At 47.1% G+C, this 24,713-nt stretch overlaps 2 protein-coding genes and 2 long non-coding RNA genes across 10 annotated transcripts in view; all 4 read right to left on the bottom strand.

The window, feature by feature from the left end:
• Window positions 1-4,661, bottom strand: part of NSG2 (neuronal vesicle trafficking associated 2) — a 57,648-nt gene extending 52,987 nt beyond the window's left edge. Inside the window, exon 1 of the mRNA XM_023761454.1 lies at window positions 4,350-4,661. The gene's annotated coding sequence lies outside the window, so the exon portion shown is untranslated. The remainder of the gene's footprint in view (window positions 1-4,349) is intronic.
• Window positions 4,662-8,146: 3,485 nt separating this feature from the next.
• LOC106698642 lies at window positions 8,147-10,584 on the bottom strand. Its single transcript, XR_001350011.2, has 2 exons — window positions 9,100-10,584; window positions 8,147-8,425 (listed from the first exon to the last, which is right to left on the bottom strand). It is a non-coding gene; the product is annotated as an uncharacterized LOC106698642 (long non-coding RNA).
• A 705-nt stretch (window positions 10,585-11,289) lies between these two features.
• On the bottom strand, window positions 11,290-12,391 carry LOC111827721. Its single transcript, XR_002831409.1, has 3 exons — window positions 12,198-12,391; window positions 11,788-11,893; window positions 11,290-11,520 (listed from the first exon to the last, which is right to left on the bottom strand). It is a non-coding gene; the product is annotated as an uncharacterized LOC111827721 (long non-coding RNA).
• Window positions 12,392-13,366: 975 nt separating this feature from the next.
• CPEB4 (cytoplasmic polyadenylation element binding protein 4) overlaps window positions 13,367-24,713 on the bottom strand; it is a 55,888-nt gene continuing 44,541 nt past the window's right edge. For 5 of the 7 annotated variants that reach the window (XM_006097664.3, XM_006097665.3, XM_006097666.3 and 2 more), the window contains 6 exons: window positions 23,937-24,110; window positions 22,461-22,550; window positions 21,964-22,082; window positions 21,331-21,445; window positions 20,014-20,195; window positions 13,367-17,709 (listed from right to left, as the gene is read on the bottom strand). In XM_006097664.3, coding sequence (XP_006097726.1) covers window positions 17,482-17,709; window positions 20,014-20,195; window positions 21,331-21,445; window positions 21,964-22,082; window positions 22,461-22,550; window positions 23,937-24,110 — 908 coding nt within the window. In that variant the 3' untranslated portion in view covers window positions 13,367-17,481. Of the gene's footprint in view, window positions 17,710-20,013; window positions 20,196-21,330; window positions 21,446-21,860; window positions 22,083-22,460; window positions 22,551-23,936; window positions 24,111-24,713 lie in introns of those variants that run through there. The other 2 variants (XM_023761443.1, XR_002831408.1) reach the window with 2 other exon arrangements.

Here is a 24,713-nt window from a genome sequence, read left to right as displayed (position 1 = left end):
AAACTCAGGATAATTTGAGTGTTTAAGATAACTCACAATTAAGGCATATTTAAGCATTCTGGCACATAATAAGAGGTAGCTCCCTTACACATTCCTTTTAATTCACAAATTACTGAGCACATATTCTGTGAACTGCACATGGTGACATTTTTACTTAGCAAATAGCTTTCCCTTAGACCAGTGGTCGGCAAACTCAATCAACAGAGCCAAATATCAACAGTACAACGATTGAAATTTCTTTTGAGAGCCAAATTTTTTAAACTTAAACTATATAGGTAGGTACACTGTTATTAACTTAATTAGGGTACTCCTAAGGCTTAGGAAGAGCCACACTCAAGGGGCCAAAGAGCCGCATGTTGCTCACGAGCCGCAGTTTGCCGACCATGGCCTTAGACCAGGGGTGGGCAAACTTTTTGACTCGAGGGCCACAATGGGTTCTTAAACTGGACCGGAGGGCCGGAACAAAAGCATGGATGGAGTGTTTGTGTGAACTAATATAAATTCAAAGTAAACATCATTACATAAAAGGGTACGGTCTTTTTTTTTTTTTAGTTTTATTCATTTCAATCGGGCCGGATCCGGCCCACGGGCCGTAGTTTGCCCACGGCTGCCTTAGCCCATCTTTTTCAATCCATGTACAATCTGACAGAGAACTGGGGCTCCAAGATGTGGAGTGACTTCCCCAAAGAAACAGGCAGTGACATACTTTCTTAAAATAAGCTTTTTCAATGGAATTATAAACATGTGCAGAAAAGTGAAGCCAACATCAGTATACAGCTGGATGGATTTCCAGTGAACACACCCGTGTAATGCCCACGCCGGGGGAGAGAGGGCGCCCTGCACAAGCACCTCGCGTCCTCAGCCAGGACCAATTTCTTTCCTCTTTCCCCGTTTCAAACATCAACTAGGTCTGGCCCTCCTGTGAGACTTCTCTCACTCACGTTGTGTTTGGGAGAGGCATGCTCGGCACTAGCTGTCCATCATGGAACAGACTTCCATTTATTCACCCGTCCCACTGTCGTGGGACATTCGGCTGTGTCCAGTTGTTAATAGTGCTGCTAGGAACATCCTTATATCTGCCGCTTGTTGAACACAGGTCACAGCGTATGCACCTCCGTGTGGAACTGCTTAGGGTGTTCATATGTTCAGCTTTAGTTGCTACTGACAAGCAGGTGCCAAAGTGGTTGTACCAATTCACACTCCCACCAGCAAAGTGTGAGAATTCCAGTTGCTCCACCGGGTCACAACCATGGGGCTTGTCAGTCTTTTTTTTTTAGCCATTTTGGTGGATATGTGTATTAGGGTTCTCCAGAGAAACATAACCAATGGGGGGGGGGGAGAGAGAGAAAGAGAGAAAGAGAGAGAGAGAGAGAGAGAGAGAGAGAGAGAGAGAGAGATTTTAAGGAATTAGCTCAAGGAGTTGGGGAGGCTGGCAAGTCCAAAATCCTCAAGACAGGCCAGCAGCCCAGGGAAGAATTGATGAGCTCATACTGAAGTTCAAGTCTGAGGGCGTCTGCTGGCAGAATTCCCCTTTCTTTGAGGGAGGTCATTCTTTTGCCATTAAGGCTCCAACTGATGAGATGAGGCCCACCCATGTTGTGGAGAGTAACCTGCTTTACTCAAAGTTCTATTGGTTTGAATCTGAATCTCATCTTAAAAAGTACCTTCATGGAAATGTTTGACCAAAATCCTGGGCCGTGGCCAAGCCAATATGACACATAAAATTAACCATGCGGCATTTCTTTCTTGTAATTTGCATTTCCCTGGTGACTGATGAAGTTGAGTTCGTTGGCCATTGGATATCACCTTTGATGTTTTAATCTCTTCTCTATGTATATACGGGTCCTCATGCATGAAGAGGAGTTCTTTATATATTCTGTATCTTAGCTTAGCTGTATGTGTTGCACAATGTTTCTCTCATCTGTGGCTTACCTAATTTGTGCTAAGCATCTCCATGGAGTGTGCACTTTCATTCTCAGGATCACCCTCTGAGATACGGACCGTTGTCACCCCCGTTTTATAGATAAGGAAGCGAAGACATGGAGAGGTGAGGTCACAGCAGGGCCGTCCGAGAGCAGGGATTCCAACCCGGGCTGGGTGGGTCCTGCGTCCACGCCTTTTCCCCTCCTCAGGACTGTCCTATCACAGCCTCTATCACACAGAACACACTGTGCTGCAGCTCTCTCTCTCTCTCCCCTTCACTGAGCCCCCCGACCCCCACTGCCCAGAAACAAGGGACCAGAAGAGTGGCGAACCTCAGGTAAGGAGCCTTTTTAGTTGCTCAGCTATTACCAGCCACCAGGTGGCAGTCACAGCTCCCAGATCAAATCGTCTCTTCCCCTCCCTTGGCCACCTTTAAGAAAGAACTCCATTCTCATGTTTAGCCCGAATTCCAGCCACGACTCTTTCAGGCACGTGGAGAAAGTGCATTCCAATCCGTGTGCACTGTGGGGTGGGGGGGGGGGGGAGGGGGGCTGACTGCCGGCTCAGTGCAGGGCGTGCTTGGCTGATGCTAGGCGTGGGGAGACCAGGGGCAACTCTGCAAGATGCCATTGCAGCCACAAAAGACACCATTTCCTCCTCCCTCTCCTGCGCCTCATCAAGCAGCTGCAGGGGCTGCGAGGAAAACCGTCAATTCCGTGGGGCCAGGGCGGGCACCGAGGAGGACTGTGGCCCCCTGTGACAGCCACCGGTGACCGTCAGAAACCAGCCTTCCCACCTCACCTGTTCCTCCCCCTCCACGGGCTCTGCCTTGTGCTTCTGCTCCTGAGTGTGAAAGGGACTGAGTCCACGGGGACGGGGGCGGGGGCAGGAAGGGTCCTGGCTGCTAAGGCGGCCTCGGCTTTCAAAACACTCCCCCCAGGACCGGCCAGGAGGGCAGGGGCCCCGGCCAACCCCGTGGTTGGGGCAACAAGAGGGGAGCTGTATGTTTTTAAGTGAAGAAATTGTGAGATATTTTTAAATTCTTACATTAAACAAACAAATGCTGTTAACTCGCAAAATACAACGTGACAGAAGTGTGCTTTTCTCCAGAAATTGCCGAAGCTTGGGGTGGTTTTATATGGAGATAAAATTGACGTCTAACCTGACATTAGCTTCAGGCGTACAACATAATGATTCGATTTTACGTGTGCTTGGAAATGATCGCCGCAGTAAGTCTAGGTAACGTCCCTCACCTCTCACAGCTACACTTTTTCTTCCCTTGTGATGAGAATGGGGCTGATTTTTTAAGGCTGCAGTCTTCCTGCATGATAAGCAGAGGGTATGAGCGTGGCACCCAAGCTTCAAGGCAGGTGACGGCTGGAGTCGGTTGGCACACCTGCCCAGGGTGTCCCCGGCCCCGGTAACCTGGGATAATGCCAGCATTCTCCATCTCCGGAGTTTGTAGGGACTGAAGGGACGGGGTAACCCGCCCTACGGGAAACTGGGAAGTGTGCCCCATCCATCGGCCCATCTCCCTTCCGTAGGCCCCTCCCAGCGAGAAGCAGCTTCATCAGAGTTAGCGCCTGCGCAGTGAGCGCATCTAAGTGCCACCTCTCGTTCCTTGTTAAAGGTGATCGCTCCCCCCTTTCAAAGAAGCAGAGACCGTCCAGGAGGCTTCAGAGGGCGGGAAGGGGGCCGGGGCGGCTCTGCCTCTGGCCCTCCCCTCCCTCTGCGTTGGAACAGGCCTGTCTCCCTCTGGTCGCAGGGGGCCTTGCCTTTGCCGCCGGCCGAGAAGTGGGGTCAGTCCTGCCGGCACATTGTGCTTCCTCCCCAAACAGCAGAGCAGGTGGGATTTTGCCCAAACCCGTCACTTCCCTGCATCTTCCTCACCGCCCTCCCCCGCCTGTTCCCTCCAACGTGTAGCCCTAACGCGCCGCCTCTCCATTCCACTGCCATCATCCTGGCCCCCGCCACGTCACCCACCATCACCCACTGACATCACCGACATCACCGTCACCCACCGTCACCCAATGACATCACCGTCACCCCCGTCATCACCGTCATGTTCACCAAGCCCATCGCCATCCCCTCTCGGCGGCCCTCCTGCCCACTCAGGCCCCCTGACCCCTAGGAGCTGGTCCCCACGCAGTTTCCAGGGAGATCACAAGTCAACTCAGCCCCCTCCCCGCAGCTGCTCTCCATCTTATTTTCAACAAGGTCCACGCCTCTCCCGGGCCCCTCGGCCTCCCTGAGCTCATCTAGGCCCCTCCCCCGTCACGGCTGCGCCCAGCCACCGGCTCCTCCTTGAACCCATCGCACTCAGCCTTGCTCAGGCCTCAGCACGGCGTTCCCTCTGCCCAGCACACTCCCCCAGACGCCGGCGGGCTGTCCTCTTGTCCTTACTCGGACCTCACCTCCCGTCTCACCTGTCGGAGCCGCTCCTCCAGCTCCCGTCCCACCGGATGGCCCGGGCCGCTTTCCCAGACCACTCGGCACTGGCTGTTCTGGCTACACGTGTGCGCTGGCCGGTGTCCCGTCCCTCCCAACACACCTGCCCACAGAACGGGGCTTCGCCGGCTTTCCCCGCAGCGCCCCGAGCCCGGGCCGTGGGACACCTGCGGGGACACCTGCGGGATGGGTGCGCAGTTCTCCCCGCGGGTCGCCGCCTTCTGCGAGCAGCAGGCGCAGAGTCAGCGGCTCCGTGAGCAGCGCCAACCGCACCTGCGGAAGGCGGTCTCCTCGCTTCCTCCCGACACGCCCCGCGCCGGGGCGGGCAGCACGTTCCACCAGGGCTGGAGGGCGGACAGGACGCACCCAAGTCCCCTTCGCACCTGCACGCACGCACACGCGCTCACACACCTGCACGCACACCCCCCACACATGCACATGCATGCACACGCACACGCACGCACACCCACACACGCGCACACACCTGCACACACACACACACACACACACGCGCGCGCACACACACACGCACACGCACACACAGGCACCCACACACGCACACGCGCACACAGGCACGCACACACGCACACGCACACACAGGCACGCACACCCCACACACGCACACGCACACACAGGCACGCACACCCATACACGCGCGCGCGCACACACAGCACACGTCCGAGGGCTCAAATCCAGGTCCTTCTCGGACTGTAAATGCCAAGAGGACAGAGACTTTGGTCCCCACGGTGTCCTCGGAGCTGATCACGCGCAGACATTGGTTGAGGAAATAAGTGAATAAAGGAAGGAGCAGGCTCCTGGCTGGAAGCCTCTGGGACCAGGAGAACCTGAAACGGCCCATCCCAGCCTCTTGCTCTCCGGCTGCTCGGCTGGGGACCAGAGGGACCCAGCTCTTTGCTCCTCGTCTCCCTGCCCCTGGGTCCCGGGTCCCAGCAGCTCCAGCTCAGGAGGCGCACCCACAACCCAGCCAGGCTCTGGCCCCCGGGCACCTACGCTCACCCTGTCCGTGACCCCCCAGGTTCAAAGATGGAGGCTTTTCTAGGGACTGTGCTCTGGCTTCTCCCTCGGGGTCTGAGTGTGTGGGGTTCACCCAAGAGCAGGCTCGACATGCAGAGTCTCGGGTTCCTCTTGCTGAGTCACCACCTGCAGTGAACCACTGAACCACCTCCCAGGTGAGCTGGGAGCACGGGCGCCCTTGAGGCCCCAGCCTTTTATTGGGGATTCCCAGTGATCCCCAGGTCCCTTGTGAAATACCTTCCTGGGCCCATTCGAGGCCGGGCCCTCCCGAAGCGCAGCCGCCCCCTCCTGAGAGCAGGGCTAGGAGAGGGAACTAACGTCGCGTTCTGCAAACATTTATTAAGCACTTAGGATGTGCCAGGCACAGGACAGGTCCTGAGGACACAGCATGAGTAAGACATTCATTGTGTCCGCCACCCGCCACCCTGTAAAGAAATGACACACAGTGATGATTATGTTGTGAAAAGTGCCAGGCCGAGGGAGTGCTGCTGCCAACAAATCAACTGTGATGGTGGTGTGATGGGGTGGGGGAGGGGCTTTGGAAAGGGGAATCCTGGAAGTCTTCCTGGAGGAGGTGACGTGTGAGCTAAGTCCCAAAGGATAAAGGAGGGGCCACTGCTCTGAGTTGAGTGGGGGAAGGGGTGGGGTGGGGAGAAGGAGCAGGGCAGCAGGTAATTTTTCACGGAGGAAATAACAGGTGAGAAGACCCTCCCCCAGGGAAGGGGGATTGCATTAATTAGAGGAAAGGTGAGTGATTCGCACCACATGGCTGGAGTGCAAGATAGACGGAGAGTGTCAGAGACTAGGTGGGTGGGCCCAGGCCAGGACACGCAGGGACACCAGGGAAGCTGAGGGGGGTTTCGGCCGGGCAATGGCAAAGCCAGCTCTCTGTCCCACCCCTGGTGCAGGGGGTGAGGGCCGCAGCGAGGTGCCGGCCAGAGGCTCTGCTACAGCCCTGCCAGGTCACTAACCTGACCCTGACCACAGGTCTGGAGCTGAGGGTCACTGTCCCCTCCTTCCGAGGTGGCAGGGTGGGGTTGGATGGTACACGTAATGTCTCAGGAAGGGAAGAGACTTGCCCAGGGTCGCTTCGGCCAGGAATGGCCGGATCTGGGACAACTGTGGCGAAGGGAATGGGCGCCTCTGAGGTTCACTGTTTAAGTGTTTTTCTCGTGATTGCCTCACCTAACCCTACCTCAGCCCGTTGATGGAGAGATGGTTATCTGCCCCTTCCCACTGATGAGACAATTGATGCTCAGAGGTCACCTAACATGGTCAAAGTCACTGGGCCAGGGGTGGCAAAGGGCCAGAAATCTGGGCGTCTTACCCCAGAGCCATGTCCCTAACCCCAATGACCCCTGTGGTTGGTTTGGGGTACGAGCCCAACTCTGCTTGACTTCAAAACGCACGTTGCCTCCACTATCCAGGCCCACCTTGCCCTGCTCCACCGCTGTGGACATTTACTGCTTATAAGGGCAAAGGGGAAATAAGAAATAATCTATTTCCTAAAAGGCAGCATAACTGAGCTGTCAGCCGAGGGACTCGAGGCCTAATTTCCAACTTCCATCCCTCTGTTCTTGCTTCTTCCCTAAAAAGAAAGATTCTCCTCTAAAAGTCTCCTGAAAACCAGTCCCCAGGGGTTGGTGCTCACATTGATAGCACACACCATGGAGGCTTCCTGCTCCTAAGATGGAAAGAAAGACAGCAAGAACGGAGCAGTGGGCACTGGGCCTGAGTCTCCTGGCTTTCTCCGTCATCATGGTAACTCATGCAGGCCGGATGGGGTGGGAATCGAGAGAATCAGTGGAGGAAAATGCCACGTGGAGAGCGGCACAGAGGGCTCCTGCCTCCCACCTCCAGCACAGGGACCCTGCTGCCCACTCCTGCCCCCAACCCAGCACAGGGACCCACGCTTTGTAAGAGCATGGACAGTAACTATAGCAACCGCACAACAGGCAGGAAGCTCCTAATAACAGCTAACAGGTATCGAGGACTTGCGCTGGGCTAGACATGGCGCTGACTGCTATCAGCTTAGGGGGCTCCACACTCCGTATGTAATTGTGTAATTGAAAGGAAACTGTTACAATATAGACTAAGTATCAGGAAAGCCAAGGAAGAGACCACTTTTCCTCCCTCATGGTGACTACTGCGTCACTGCCAAACTGCCTCGCCCTGGGAGACACGAACTGGCGACATGACGTGTGTGAAAGGCTGTGTCCTGGTGATGGGGCGTGTGTGTGTGTGTGTGTGTGTGTGTGTGTGTGTGTGTGAAGGGAGGCTTCTGGATATGAAATTGCATTTGATAATTGGATTCTACTTCCCTCTCTCCCCATAACCCCTCTTACTCCCTGCCCCATCCCTTCCCCTAGAAGGGGGCTGCTGGCCCCCACTTAAGTAGGACGCCTTAGGGGACTAAATCCGAATCCCATTTGCATCCCCTCCAATTTTAGAATTTTGTGCTTGGTCTCGGTTAGATTTTAATTCTTCGGATGGAAAGAAGAAGTTGCCGATGACTCGATTTGGCTGTGGCCTCATGTCCCCCTCGGAAGGGCGCGTTGCTGCAAATCTCCGCTCCAACATCGAAGCTGGTCCTCCTGGGCCCCGTAGCATCGCATCTGTCAGGAACAGCTGTTCTGCTGCGGCAGCGGCCAGAGCTGCACCAGGGCTCCGGTGCCTAAAAAAGGCAACGCTTCTTTCTTTTTAAATATATGTATAGAAATAATCAGGCACACAAATTCTCTGCAGATATCTGGTTCAATGATTCTGACACTCAGTCCAGAAGCTACATATCCAAGCGCTGTTTCACAGCTCACCGGGCACACCAGCGAGGCCGCTCTCCCGCCCCTCTGCGCGGCGGGGCTGGTTTTCTGAGATTACAAGGGGGTTGGGGGGGGGTGTGTGCAGAGGCGCGAAGTACGAGATGCGTGAGAAGAGGCTTGATTTCTGCACAGAACGTGTTCAATTATGATTCTACAGAAAGAAGCAAAACGCTTCCTCCTTGGTGGGGTTTTCCTTGAATCTAAGAAAAACCCAATGAATATATGTATAGATGTATCTAAATCTATCTGCCTGCCTACCTATCCACCCATCCATTCACCCACCTATCCATCCACCCACCTGTCCATCTATCCACCCATCCACCCACCCACCTGTCCATCCATCCACCTGTCCATCTATCTATCCACCCATCCACCCACCCACCTGTCCATCCACCCACCTGTCCATCTATCTATCCACCCATCCATCCCTGCCTCCATCCACCTATCTATCTCTGCCTCTATCCACCCATCCATCCACCCACCTGTCCATCTATCTATCCACCCATCCATCCCTGCCTCCATTCATCCACCTATCCATCTCTGCCTCTATCCACTCATCCATCCACCCACCTGTCCATCCATCCACCTGTCCATCTATCTATCCACCCATCCATCCCTGCCTCCATTCACCTATCCATCTCTGCCTCTATCCACCCATCCATCCACCCACCTGTCCATCCATCCACCTGTTCATCCATCCCTGCTCCATTCATCCACCCATCCACCCACCCACCTGCCCATCCAGACATTCTTTCTTGGCACCCATGTGACTTTGGTCAGTAGGTCAGTATGTTTCCTCTTCCAGAACCAAAGCACGTCTCACTCCCCTGACAATTTAGTGGGTGACATTATGACCATAAGGAGTAGCACTCACATTATTGTTAAAGGCATCCTGGCCAAACTAAGTCCTGCGGAGGGAGATGGTGTTCCAACGGGTTTGTAAAGTGATCGCATCCTTTCAGTACAACTTCTCTGTGCCCGTGTTTGAATCCTGGCTTTGCAGGCTGGTTACCCGTTCTGAATCGTGGCCACCTTAGAATGAGCACTGACAGTACCCATCTTACGGGGATAGGGAGGAAGAAAAGAGAAGCGATAGCAGGAAGCCCTGGTGCTGGGTCAGCACTCCGTCCATGCTAGCGGTGGCTGTTGCGGTTGCTATTATTATTCATTATTGTTCTCACTCCACAACTGATGGTTTCTGGAAGTTTGGGGTTTATAGTCCTTGTTTCCCGCAGTGAGGCAGACCAGAAGTGCAGAGGTAGACTTGAGCTACTCAAGCTTGACAGACCAAAGAGCTTCACCTGGCCCCCCCGCACCCCCCTCCCAACTCCATGACCTTGGGCCAATCCCGTAACCAAAAGTCAGTTCTTAGGGAGCAAGTGCCTCATGCGAGGACTCACAATCCTAGCAAACTTCGTCTCATCACCCTATCTCTACAACTTCGAATGATAGCGTGCACCCAGATGAGGCTCAGAAATGAAATGTTTGTTTTAAAAACAAATCCAACGTAAACAAGCGGCCTGCTGCTGCTCCAGGGGCAGGGAGGTGGACAGGGGGAGACTGTGGGGTTTGGCAGGTGGGGCCTGACTCCAGGCCCCCTTCCGAGCCCCTCAGCTGCTCCCTGTGATAGTTCTGTATTCCGTTCAGCACAGCAGGTCCTCAACGCCTTTCATTCAATGTTGTTTTGTTATAATGTTGACGAGACCTGCAGGGACTTAGTGTTTGTTTATGCCAAGGAGCCAGTGGTAAAGCCCTTTCCTTATACATTGTTTTGCTTAGAGTCAGGGAACCTGCGACGAGGCTGAGTGAGGACTCGCTGTACCTTATGGGGTCTAACCGTGCAAATGCATGAATGCAAGTGCCCACGACACCAGGGATCAGCCGGTATGTCTCCTCTTCCAGAACCAACGCATCCTGTCATTGCAGAATCAGGAACGCTGAGAACCCCGACCCGTGGGGCCGCCCCACATCCCTGCAGCAGGCCACACGCTCCGCCTGAGTTAAACACACGGGGCGGCTCCATTTCTCTCAGATTCGAGCGGGGAATGACGCCTCCATTCATCCCAACGAGGAGCCCCAGTCGCCTAGGATCCTGCCCGAAACCTCCCGTGTGCTTCCCCGACCTCAGGTGCTGCGGCTCTTCCTGGGCAGCTTATTTTAGAGCGAGTTTTCGATGCCCTCGTGTCTTTAGTGGGTCCGGGGCGGTCGCTCTTGGGCATGTTTTTTCTTCTCTCTTTCGGTGTTGGAAGGGGAGGGGGTGGCAGAGTTGAAAATAACCTCTTTACAATGGTGACATTTGCTTGGTCACATTGACGTTTTTTATGGTAGCACAGCCCTGCTGACCGGAATAGAACCCATTCTTCTCACTGATCCACCCCCTCCCCGCCCCCCCCCGCCCCCCACCACCACCCATGCCAGTGTTCTCTGACATGGAGTCGGATTATCTGCAGGAGAAAACACAGGTGGGTTGCACACACCGAATTTGGACGCTGCTGTTTCACTTTAAACTTCCTTGAGACAAACTGTACTTTTCCAACCTCCACCCCACTGAGTCAGTGACACACTTCTTTCCCACCAGCCAACAAGACACCCAACTTGACTAGAAAGAGATTCAAACTGAAAATATCCCAACAAGACGCAGGCGTGCCAAACCACATGTCCTCTAAGAAGAGGCTGATTTGGTTCCGCTAGAGTGAGTTCTCAGCAGGGCACAGATGTTCCTTTTCTGCATTCTTAGAGCTTATTGGAAGTGCACGGGGGTGGGGTGATGCTGGGGCACGTTTGCAAAAGGAAAGTTTTGCAGGAGGGAAGTGATATGTGATCAGAGACAGAAAGCCTATCACGGAACGGCAGTCAAAGCCGGATTGCCTTGGGATGTGTGGCACCCATACGAAATGAAGGGCGGAGTCCTGGCCGGTGTAGCTCAGTTGTTAGAGTGCCGGCCCATGCACCATAGGGTCCCGGGTTCCATTCCTGGTCAAGGGCACATACTCGGGTTGCAGGTTCAAACCCCAGCCCCAGTTGGAGCGCTTGTAGGAGGCAACCAATCCATGTGTGTCTCTCATATTGATGTTCCTCTCTCCCTCCCTTCCTCCCTCCCTCTCTCTAAAAATCAATGGGGAAAATATCCTCGGGTGAGGGTTCAAACAAACAAACAAAAACAAAAAGAAACAAGGGCTGGTCTGGCCAGGGAGTCGCGTGATCAGAATGGCTTTGATGAACCAACGTGACGGTGTATCTGCGAAGAACTTCTCTCTTTCCTTCCGAGTGGGAGTGAGGAAGAGGGAAACTGGAGCTGAATTGGAAATGGGACGGGGGTCGAGCTAGGCAGCTGCGTGGAACCGCAGTGAAGTTCAGTGTGGACAACGGCACCAGCTCCGGACGTGACCAGCAGAGCCCTTGCCGCACAGGAAGGGAAGTGGGGCTCTAGGGCTCCTGGCACCAGGGAACACGATGGAGCCGGAGCCGTTACCTGTCAATAGCCTGGAGTCAAAGAAACGTGGGGCAGACTCCCAACAACGCAAGCAGGCCCTTTCCGTTAGGGCCCTCGGGCCTTACTCACCTAATGGCCTAGGGCTTCCCGGGGAGCAGGGCCTTGTTTCCTAAGCGTACTTCATGACACAACTCCTTTTTTGTCATTTTCTTGCCGTAAGGACTACCTTAGTGCTCTGAAGAGTATAATTGGCCAGATAAATATTAGAGTTTCTTGCGTCCATTATTCTGTTATTACATATGTCAGGGAAAAAAAATGACCCTGGAAATGTTAACTCATTTTGTTAGTTAAAATCAGGAATTCTTTTGTCCCTTAATTTTTAAAATCAGGAATTTCCTTTTCCTGTGACTTTTGGTCACACTTTAAGGGAGTGTTTCTCAAACAAACAAAAAAAGAAAAAAATTCCTAAAAAAATTACTTATTTTCTTTCTGAACTGGGTGTGGATACAAACCCATTAGCAACAAAGGTTATGAAGTACCTTGATTATTAAGGATGGTTGGGGATGGGGCAGAGAGCTTTCCCGGTGGGTGGGGCTAGGTGAACTCCCAGTAAGCTCAGCCCAGACAGCTCCGCACACCCTTCCGGATGCACCACTCCGATCCTGACGCCGGGTGCAGTGCACCTACACATTCCTTCACCACATAGTTGCTACAGCACTTGCCTAAAATAAACATTTCCTGAAATAAGACTAAATCGACTCATAGTACCCCCCCACCCCAAGGGCTGAAGCCACCTCAGGATGCCTTGGAATGCTATGGGCTGGGGGGGGGGGGTGCTCCACTGAACTTTGAGCCTAAGTTTTGCTAATGACAGGTAAGTTTTAGCTATTGCCAGCTGTGACCTGGTCCTCCGGGGGAGCCTCCGCGCTGCTGGCTCAATCCTCAGGAGGCCCTGTAGTGGGAAAGTTGCATATTGGGAAAGACAATTTAGAAGCAGAAGACCTCTAAGTCCGTCTGTCTCAGGACAACTGCTGCTCCTTCTAGTCTCAAGAATACTATATCCAAGGTAAAAAAGAGCCGAAGTTAAATTTGGCAAAACGGGGCCAAATTTCCCAGCGTGGTACTTTCTGTTAAAAGTTTGAAAATGCAGCGTGAAATAGAAATACCGACACATGACAGCACTCGGCAGCTCACAATTACTGAACCAAAACAAATATAAGACTTTTAACTCACGTGGCATAGAGGTGAGAATCTCCGAGGCCATGCCCTATGACCTTAGGATCTAGGGAGGAACCGAAAGTCAAAGGAGACTTGCGAACCAGGGGCCTCTGGGAGCTTGGCAGAAACCCAGACTCTCCATTCACAAAGGCCCTTTGTCGACCTCCCGGACACCGACCTCCCCCAGCAAACACCTGCTCCCTCACTGTTACTGGACAGTTGGCCTGAAGCAGATCCTGGGCTAAGGCCTCGGAACACACTCCAGACTCCGGATGAGAAGACCTGTGCGGGGCAGCATGGGAACTGACATTCATGGGCCCGCATGGCTGTGCGCGCTCACCAGCAGTGCTCACGTGACCGGGCATCGCTCCTGACCGCTCATTCTGTCATGGCCCAGGAATATATTCTTAATATTTATAAAATGTTATTTTCCCAACCATGGAAGCATAACCTACTTATGTTGAAAATAAATAAGTATATTAAAAGAAAGCTGAGTTAAAAGTTTTATTCATTCAACATCTCACATTACAAATATTTAAAAATTATATGCATACTGGTATAAATAGTCATTTGCAAACTATTTAATAACATTAATTTTCCACTAGCACTTCAACAAATGAACTCTTTTTAAAAAGGAACTGTGTTATATAACTTAAGAGTAGAACATACAAAAATAGGAACTTAACGTGAAAATGACTTTAATAAAAAATGAATTACCCTTATTTAAAATGCTATAATAAATACTACAACCTCCCCATACACAGTAAAAACTATATGGAAATTCAGCCAAGTAGTACAATTAACTGACATACTTAAATAACTTTTCCTTCTGATAATATGAGCAATACACTGGGGAAAAAAACATTAGGGATTAGTAAAAACTAGACACCCACTTGCTAAAAGTTTCACTTCCAAAAAATATAACAAAAATCTGATGAAAATTATAAAAACTAATTATACTTTAAATTTTAAAAATATAAAAAATAAAACAGTTGAATACAATATTGTCCCAATTCTTACAATGCTATCAGTCACAGTAGCTTTAAAATAAGATAATAAAATAAAGCAAATGACCAAAACCTCTTTTATTCCATTTTTAAAAATAATCTCAAATTTACATTAGTAGAAAGATTGATTTCTGATTCTTTTCTTTAGAAACACCAACAAGAAAGAGGATTACTCTTAACAGTAGAAAATGACATTTTTAAATGTCTGCAATTAAAAACAAAGAATTACACTGCAAAGATCTTTCAAAAGTTTGAAATAAGTATTGCACATAACTTGAAGTTAACTTGCCACAATTCATCACATTCAAGTTTCAAATCACCTTTTAACAGAAGATTCAACTCTTCAAAACAAAAGGGGTGAGTTATCAAGTCTTTCCAACAGCACTCTCATCAAATGCTAAATTCATTCACTGCAAGTTTTAGTTTGCATTCTGCAGAGGTCTGTGTATGGAGAAGTATATATATTATACCAAAGCGTGGGGACCAGAAGGAGGAGGGAGAGGGCTCCTTTACATAGAAAATAATCAGAAACACTTTATTTTACATTGCAAAAATAACCATGTAATTACTCTGTAACTACATTGTAAGTACATGGCTGGTGCCATGCTAGTGCGCTAGAACTACATGCTTGGTAAATTGAAGTGATACCCTAAAATCTGTAAACTAATTACATGTTAATTATGTTTTGAGTTACATGGTAACTCCCAACTACAATCCCATGTAATCTGAAGGACATGTAATCGATAAAGTTCAGAGTAATAGATAATAATTGTTTATGCCCTGTAAATTGAAGTGTAACCAAATAATCTGTAAACACACTTGTCACACAATCACAAGTAAATATTAGTAGAATAGCGATTTCTTACATTAGTCATGCATACTAACATTACACACCTGTCCCACGGCAGGCTGGTTTTTTCCTTTATATATAATTTAAAAGAGCAGACATCTCTGAATCAAACACTTAACATCAATTTATTAATATTAAAAATGGCTAAACATTCACCAAAAAATGTCTGCGTTATGAATAATTTTAAAAACTTAGTAAGAAGCTGTAGACAATTTTGTCATTTTAAATTTCTACCCTATGCTTATGCATTTAATTTTTTTTTTAGGAACTACAGTGTTATCTGTCATTTTCATGCGAATTTTTTTCATTAATTTGTGACTTCACATAGACTATCTCTTAAATTCTAGGTCCACCAACAGCTGGTGCTGGGAAGGATGTTTAAGCAACATGCTTTCTCTTTTCTGCAGACTCTAAAATAGCATTGCCAGTGCACAACATCCATAATTCAAAATGTATGCAGAGCACTGAAATGTATAAAAAGCAGAATATAAGAAAATAAAATTTATTAAAATTATTTATATTAAAAAATGAAGTATATGAAGATCTCTCAGTAATAAAAGTACAAAAAGCTACTCTTTGCAATATGAAAAATTGAGGTATTGCATAAAGAGATATCCCGTCAGTGAAAAGTGTGCCTAAAAATGTTCACTGTTGGAAAAACAAGATATACAAAAGTAGTGCATAACAAATATACATTATGTGCATGACAAAATAAGTTAGCTACAAAACACTGTACCGAAATTCAGCAGGTCATGTACAAAGGGAAAAATTATTATTCAAAGCTAGTTCTCAAACAGTGTTATTTCTTGTTAACTCATCACACCTGTTTACTGAGTAGGAACAGCACAATAGCACACCCCAAGACGCCTACAAGCGTTGAAAAGAAGAAAAAGAGGCAAATGAACATTCCACTTAGGATTATGTAGTTCAGGAGAAAAGAAAGTCCCTGACCAGCTACACGAGAGCACCCTCCGTCCACGTGGCTGCTTCCGGCCTTCGCAGGGGGCCCTGGAAGCAGCTCCCGCTCTGTGTTGGACTACTAGACAGCAAATGCCTCCATTTTGACCTTTGGAACTGCACAGGTATAGCGTTCATTAAAGCCTGTATTCAAATAAAGGACTGCTTTTCCTAAAGACAATCGGTAGGGGCATCAGCCAGGTGGTTCCACCGTAGTGCTGGGGCAAGTCTTTGGTTTTGAAGGATCCAAGATGGTACTGTTAGGTAGCACAACTAGCAAGATTGCCATTATGTTTTTTTAAAACGTTTTGCACACTGATGATAATCTTTTTAATGGTGGATAGGGCATTTAATAAGATAAAGTCAATTAAAATCAAAGTTACTTCCAAGACCAGGGCTTCAAGAGACTATTTTAAATTCACCCCTGAAGCATACTGTCCACACATAAGAATGCCTTTCCGAGCTAGGATTTTATTTATAATAAAGCATGCATTACTCGACGAAGTTGGCACTTCAAACACTGACTATGTCCCATGCTCAGTTCTGAAACTGTAACGGTATCTTATTTTATAGGAAGAGGAAGATAAACATACGGACCTTTGCAGATTCACACAGTTACTTAGTTCAACAGTGCAGAACACTTTGCAACTACTCAACTTTTTTTTTAAATTTTTTTTTCATTTTCTATGTTACAACTAAATTACAGGATACCCAGAGTAACTTTAAATCTAAAAGTAAGCCAATCAGCAGCCAATTAGTGTATTGATTTTGTCTTCCAGTTTTGGCTACAAGTGTATTTTAACACAAAATCAAAAGGACATCCTTGAGGTAACGTCAAAATGGAGAGCAAAGGCTGACACCTGATGAGTGTTAGTAAATTAGGATAGAGTTTATCTAGAACATCAAAAATAAAATGTAGCTACTTGTCCTTCGGGAGAGGAAATGCTACTTTTTCCACCAGTTGTCGTGAACTCTAGCTTTGGTAGGTTTCCTAGGGCTGTGACCAGATAAGTAAGTTTAAAAATAAATAAGTGCACTCCCCTCAGTAGTCAATTTCCCCAATTTTTACATTCTACATGTTCACAATTGTTTAAAAGAAAATAAACCTAGATCTGCCTACTTGACTGCTTCTGATGTGGAAGTAACTCCGAGGCAGGATGAAATTAGATTCGGCCTCTGAACCCTTCAATGAGTGAGAGGCTGCTTCAATCTTGCTCATGCATCTGCGTTCGCTTTAACATGCTATTTCCTGTTAGTAATTGTTAACTTCCTCCCCTGCCTGTAAAAGAACAGAAAGGGGATGGAAACAGAGAGAGGCAACAAGACGAAAGAAAAGAAAGAAAAAGGCAGAAGCGTTTCCCGGGAGACAAAATGTGTCAGGATAGACTAATAGTGTTATTGTTGCATGGTTATTTTAATAAAAGTATTCTTATATGTTATATTATTAACAATAATTTAATTAAAAACCCAAAATACTCTATCATTTCATTTCTCTCTTAATCTCTCTCTCTCCTCTAAGAAAATGTTGCGGGAAGTATGGATCCTCTTGCTCTCCAGCAAGAGTATGAAACTTCCAGGCAACATGATGGCGATAGGAAAAAGGAGCTCATACATATTGTTTTCAGTGACACAAGAATCTACAAAACACCTCTAGTATAGGCCATTCTTTCATTATACTATTGTGAAGTGAGACTGCTACAGAGGGCATGCCAGCGTGAAGAGGCTGAGGAGGGGCAGAATGAACAGAAGAGTGCACTTATTCTGAGGCCTGAACACGAGCACTGTCGTTCTCTAGTTCCAGCGGAATGAGATATGCCGAGGACGGTCCCCGCCCTCCTTCACCAGGGGCTTGTGGAACTCCCTGCCAGCACGAGAATGAATAGCAGCCCAGCAATATTCACAGTAATACTGCAGACAGGTAACGTTAGCGCAGAAGAATGGAGCAAACTTTCCCCCGCAACGGGCCCCCTGACATTCATCACACAGCTGATCATCCAAGACGTATGGCTTCACTTCCACCTGCAACCAAAATAAAAGGGAGGTGGTTATGTTTTCCGTGACACCGCCAGGCCACTCTTCCTTCCTGTGCGCACGCATTTCCATCACTGTCTGAACGGCTCTGCCAAGATGCCCCACAGTCTCTTATTGAAATTAAGAGAGTCCATCTTTAAGAACCCGGTCAGGTTTTTATACCCATCATTTTACATTTTTGGCATATTAAATCAACACTTTTCAAAGGCAAAAAGAATTCCACAGAAATAAAGTGAAGGCAGCTGAGCATTATGAAATTAAACCCCCGGGAGAATTTTCACAGACACACACCAGCATTTTAATTAGTGGACTTGGTTGTTCATTATATGTGGAATTATAGTTTAAACAAACCCAACTAAGAGCTTCCCGCTCCACAAAATAGCCCTTCGCTAGTCAAACCCTGACTTCCATGGCGGCTTCTGAGTGGTAATCAAGCCTGGCTGTGGCTTCTGTTCACAGCGCACACATCTTGATTAGAATTGCAAAGCTGCTACTCTGGGAACCCACATGCAGCTACTTTACTCACAATCTCCAGCCCTGCACCCTCCTGTCAGTAGGAAGGGTTTACTTGAGTCTAAAAGCCAAAGGTGCATTTAGGAACTGGGCCCGCTCCAGTGTTCAATAGGCTGCCTGTTATTTGAGCCTCTCGAGTATTAAAAATAACCTGGCTATTAATTCGCCAGTGGGAATAACGTGGTTGTTTTTAGTCTTGGACTCGTGGTTGAAACTCCCTTATACCAGATTGTCGTTAACGCCGGTGCCATCCAGTTCTGACAAAGGGGAGCCGGGACCAACAGGAGAAGGGTGACAGGGGAGACAGAGGGGCAGGCAGAACTAGAGCACTAGGAGGCCATGCCAGAACTCTACAGAGAGCAAGAGCACTGGTCGGAGAACTGGATCAGAGGAGTAAAAATGAAGTCTCAATTTCTAATGACTAACCTCACAACTCTGACACCTGTGTTGGAATGAAGCAGTGGAGCCAGAGACTGTTTACTCAGATGTACTCATTTTTCAGTGTGACTCAAACACAGGAGGCCTGTCACTGTGGCTAACACTGCACCTTCCTCCTTCACAACAGAATCCACACCCTTCTCTTTAAGCTGGTCAGCATGACGGCACTATGACCTGACAGTCAGTACTGCCTCTGACACAGAATATACATGACACGAAGCATGAACAGTGTGTGTAAGCCACTACTGCCTGGGTGGATTCTACACGCCGACTCGAGAAGAGCACATCTACCCATCCTTGGGAGCACAACGCCTCAGAGCGCTGGGCATCCCAGCCAGGCCTCAGAAAGGTGCCGTCTGCCAGGAAACAAGGAGCCCACATGAATGCAAATCAACGCATTGTTTCCTCCACATCCACAGGGTCTGTCTAGGAAAAAAGTCAGTTGAACTAAACACTGCTCCCCAGAGCGGCCGCTTCACACTGTGTACATTCTTATCTCAGCACAAACTAGGAACAAACCGTCTGCCTACTGGCCATCGGCACAGGCCACACTATCTACCAGACCATGAACTCCTGAGGACAGGGACTTCTTGTCCTTGGCACGAAAACATTTGTTGAACGCATGGAATACAAAGATAAGAAATGAATCTGTGAATGCAAAGAAATAAGATACATAATGGAATGTTTCAAATACATTAGAAAGTAGAGGGCAAAGCTATCTTTGTGGTTTTCTCCAGCCCTTTGATTCAGAAGAGAAACCCCACGAAGAGGAGTGTGAGGTGCTGGAAACAATGCTGACAGCTCCCACCTCGCTCCAGGCAGGACAGGCCACAGATGGAGAGACTGTGACTTCTTCTACCTAATCTGTTATAATGAACTATTTCTAAGACATGCAGACCTAGAAGTAAATTTATTCAATCATTTGTCACACAGTGCACTGGAAAGCAGGGCTCACTAAGGTCCTAATGTCCCAGGATGAAAAAATGTCAGGAGACCTCAAGGACATTCATGTTTGTACACTTGCTAAAACATAGCCGGAAGGATTTGGTAAATATTGAATGATTGACTAACTGAAGAAATGAATGGATCTAGGTGATAGCTTAGGAAAAATTAAATTGATAAGTAAACTGATACAGGGTTCTGGTTAGGCTACTCAAACACGCATACAGAAGCAATTCCTAGGAAATTCCTACATGTATTATAGAACATACACCCAGAGGTCCTACAGGCATAACTGTCAGCTGTCAATTTTTGGTCATATAAGATTTCCCCATCCAATCTGGTAATGACACAGTTAGAGGGCCATCTCTAGAACTTTCCAGAACGCAGTCTAGGACTTACCCGTTTATCTATCTCTCCATGCTGCAGCTGAACAAAGCGGGCACTGATAGCAGCTATGTAACTCTGTTGATTAGAGAAGGCGACTCGCCCGGCTCCTTTTGGGTACTTCAGCTCAGGGTCGGTATCGATCCCAGCATAGCACACACCTCCATACAGCCGATCCATTATCATGGCAAGCTCCACTAAATAAGAAAGACGCAGAGAGGGGATCTGAAATCAGGAAGACTCAGCTGGCTCACCAACGGTTTCATCAAAAGCAGCTCATCTGCACTCTGAGCTCATGTCATTATAATTATTCAAATCAAGCGTTATTATAACCAGTTGTCCATTTATCTTTTAACTAAGGGCAAGGGCTCTGCTAGATATTTTACTTATGTTCTCTTTTCATCTCCACAGCAACCCTATGAAGTAGGCAGTAATTTCTTGGGGAAACTGAGGCACGGAGATGATCACTCAGTCCAAGGTCACAGGCGGTTGAGTGGCACTGCTGGGCTTGGCACCATGGTCTATACCACGTTGCTGCCATATATTTACTGGTTAGCAAGGTCTGGCTTAGTATAAATAATCATTTCAACACTAGAAAACTGATTTGGTAAGCTCTTTGTTTGGAGGCCCTTCTGGCTTTTTCCATCAAAATCTTGTGACCTTTCCCCACAGGCTAGCTATTTGCCAATTTCTCATATAAAAACTTGAAATAACGAATGTATCACTTTCTCCATTATATGTTACAATTCTGAAACTGCATTCTTGTTCATTTTCTGATCTTTATCGTACTTATACTACCAAACCTCAAATGAGGTGATGGGGATGAAATTTCTTCTGTTAGCACTATGCTAAAAACACGATACACTGCTGGGACCCATATTATATTTCAGAGCCCAGCAAGCAGCTGATAAGCAAACGAGGACATGGGAAACAAACACTAAACATCGCAATCCAGCATCTGTTCTTGAAGGGCGTCGTTTATTTTCCGACGATGATGAGAGTGATGGTCATGGGCATTATAAGAAGCTGCACTAAGCATCCTGCATTGGTTATCTCACTTAACCCTCAAATCAGCTCTATAGAAAGGAGATACACTTACTACTCCCTTTGACAGACGAGGACATTGAGAATTAGAGAAATTAAGCAATTGTCCAAGGTCACTCAACTATTAACTGAGAGCAGAGCACATGAATTCAAACCCAGACACTTTGATTCCAGAACTCTCACTCTTAGACATTAACTCAACTGCTTAAGGGAGAATTTATCCCGAGAAACCTTTATAAAATACATCTTATGCTAAAGGGTGAGGAAGGTCTTTTGGTTTAATCATACCTGCCCGTAATGGTCGAGGAACACCACCAACAAATATAGTTTTTCGTGGGTCAAGAGGCTGTGAACCATCCATCACAAAGTCACTGTCACTGAGGTTCCAAGGCCGAATCTGTACCTGGGGAGTGTGCAAACCCAAAGGTCTCATTCTCAGTACAATTTGTGGGGGGAAATGTTTAAAACTGTTGCAGAGTATTTTATATTTTTAAAACAATAATTCACATCATTAAAAGCAATAAAGCTGTAAAACTAGAAAATATTTAAAAATAGTGTATCCTAACCCTGCATTTCATTTTTAAGAGTAAACTGAACAAAGGTGAAAATGTGATGCCTATTAGAAGCTAAATCTATTATTCAGAGGAAACTCGGCTACTTTATCAAATGCATTATCAGGTGAAGTCTTTTAATAGTAAAGATTTACCAATGTTTTAATTAATCAAAAGTTCAATGGCCAAATAATATGCACAAATATACAGAATGTCAATGTTAGGAGCTTGACAACAGTAACAAAACTTCATTCCCAGTCTACTTACAAACATGTCAATGAATAGAAACATCAAGATGCTGTGGGTTTTTCAAACAGAGTAGAGATGGAGGCAGAAACCAGAAGCTATTCTCATGCTGGAATGCACTTACTGGTTTGTCTTTGATAGTGGGACTTGAGACACACAGGTAGAGCTTCCCATCTTCTTCAATACACGCATCAATGAGAGCCTGGACAGAGCTTTCATCTTGAAATAGCAGGAATGCATAGCCTGGTGAAAAGGGGGGGAAAGGCGTAGACGTTCTCCTAATTATTATTATTATTTTTTTTGCAACATTTCAAGAGAAAGGAAATATAAACTAAAACTAATGAAGGGGAAAGGAGTTCAATTTCTTTTTAATTAAAACAATATTCATACCTAAAGTCTGATATCAACATTAAGTTCAGTTTGATATCTTGAAACATCTTTTAGAGTAAAATTAAATTTGAATTGAAAGTAACATATTAGGTAGAAATTTTAAAGATGCATTTGGGAAAATAGAAGTTTAACAATGGGAAATTTTACACTGAAGGCAAACATTTATGAAAATGGTAAACATTAAACAATAAAAGGACAAATGTACATGGTATATTGAATCTTGAGAATTACCTTTAGGAGGAAAATAGGATTTGCTCTCTGCCTTATGAGGCCAATCCACAATTAAAGGGCCAAAGCGACGGAAACTAGCTGTGATCTCATCTAATAAACAAAGCAAAATAGATTTCAATATTTTTGTGATCATTTTTAGGAATTAGTTTAGAAAAAACAGTTTCAAATCTCCTATTTACATAACAGTACAAAAAAGTCCCCCCTCAAAAAACAAAAACAAACAAAAAACAACTCCCGCATCCCTTCATCTAGACTCCCCAACTGTTAATATTGTGCACAATTGCCTCTTCCCTTCCTCCTACCTGTACCTTTACATGAGTCAAGCTATTTACCTGTCTACCCACCACCTATCATCTTTTTCTGACATGATGCTCTATATCCCATAATGCAACTGTTGTGACCTCCTCAACGAGGTCACTTCCTTATGTACTACCACACAGCACTCCGATCAGGAAGTCAGTACTGATACAATGCCCACATCACAGACTTTATCCCAACAGCATCTCTCTTTTCCCTTCTGATCCAGAACACGTGCTGTATTTGGACAGCATGTCCCTAGGGCCGTGGTCAGCAAACTGCGGCTCTCAAACCACATGCAGCTCTTTGGCCCCTTGAGTGTGGCTCTTCCTAGGCCTTAGGAGTACCCTAATTAAGTTAATAACAATGTACCTACCTATATAGCTTAAGTTTAAAAAATTTGGCTCTCAAAAGAAATTTCAATTGTTGTACTGTTGATATTTGGCTCTGTTGACTAATGAGTTTGCCGACCACTGCCCTAGGGCATCATCTTCTTCAATTTGGAACAGATCCTCATTCTTTCTTGTCTTTTATGTGCTTGACAGTTTTAAAGTACGCAGGCCAGTTATTGTGTAGACAATGCTCGCCTGTCCGTACTGTTTCCCTGTGACCATAAGCATGCTGTGCATTCTAAACAGAATTCCCACCTTTATAATGCCAATCCATCCTGTCTTAATTGGGCATGTGAAGCTTGATTACCTGGTCAAGTTCATCTCTGCCCACTTGGTGTTGTGTTACCCACCAATATTACATTTCCTCATCAACTGTGGCATCCACTAAAGACTCCGGCCTGCACCAGCTACCACAATGAGAGTCCACATCTTTTTGGAAAATACATAACTGCATTTGGCCAAGGAAGCACACACAGACAAAAATGCAGTTAGCACTTATGTCTTCCCTCAACACAATCCTTGAGTTTTCCGTGATGTCTGCTCCTTTTCCTTTCGTCTGATCATTTGCTTCTGCTGGTTCCTAAAGTCCTGCCCCCACCCCCTTCCTTCTGTGAACTAATGGTATAGGCTGCGATAGGAAGATACGAAAAGAGAACAGTGCAATCAAATCAGAATACCTGGAGCCAGGTAAGATTGTTGTTATCATAAGAGTGACCTCTATCTATGAGTTTCCTACTGTGTGCCACAGCCTGGGCACTGGGCTCTGGATGCTTCTTTCTAAATATACCTTCATCGATGTCAGGAGGCAATCCGCCCACAAACACCTTGCGAGAATATCGCTCCACTCTTTCTCCATTCTGGTGAGTGAAGCAGTGAGGTGAACCCAGGCCACTATGAAGAGGTTGATCCCCGCGGCCATCATCCAAAAACCCATCTTCCATTGGAAACAGTGAAGACTGACCTGGAATAGAAAGCAGGAAGAAAGCTAACAGAAAATGTTCCAGGCCACTGGTTATCCTGCACAACAAACAAGGCAAGCAGCTGATTCAATAAAATTGCGGCTTTTCGTTTTCTCACTGAATAACAAATAGCACCACTGCGATATGCTCTTGAACTCCCATCACCTTCAAGTCCCAACTGAGTCAGAGAGAAAGGACATGGTTAAATAGAGGGCTGCTCAGTTATCCCTCTGGGATCCAGTGAGGTGGATGGAAGTGCAGCAGGAGAGAGCACTCCTTTGAAAGCAGTTGGCAGCGCACAGCAGTGCCTTGGCAGGGCCCCACGGCCACTGGCAACCTAGACGTGTACACTGAGTATTAGATTCGACTGTCAGATGCTAGATCACTAAAACTTTAAAGAAAACAACAATAATATGGCCTGCACAATCTCCTCTAAGAATGTCCTTAAAATGAACGTGTTGATTTTTAAAGTGAGCACTCATCTTAGTTACATTAACTAATGGGATACAACTAAACCCACTTAATGCTATTATCTAACTTCATTGTCTGGTCTAAGAATTTGAGATTTTTAGGCATGCTAAAGACGTATTTTCTTTCAGTTGAGT

Source organism: Myotis lucifugus, unplaced genomic scaffold, assembly GCF_000147115.1.
Source record: "Myotis lucifugus unplaced genomic scaffold, Myoluc2.0 scaffold_208, whole genome shotgun sequence".
NCBI classification, from domain to species: Eukaryota; Metazoa; Chordata; class Mammalia; order Chiroptera; family Vespertilionidae; genus Myotis; species Myotis lucifugus.
This window is presented reverse-complemented; position numbering and strand designations above follow the sequence as displayed.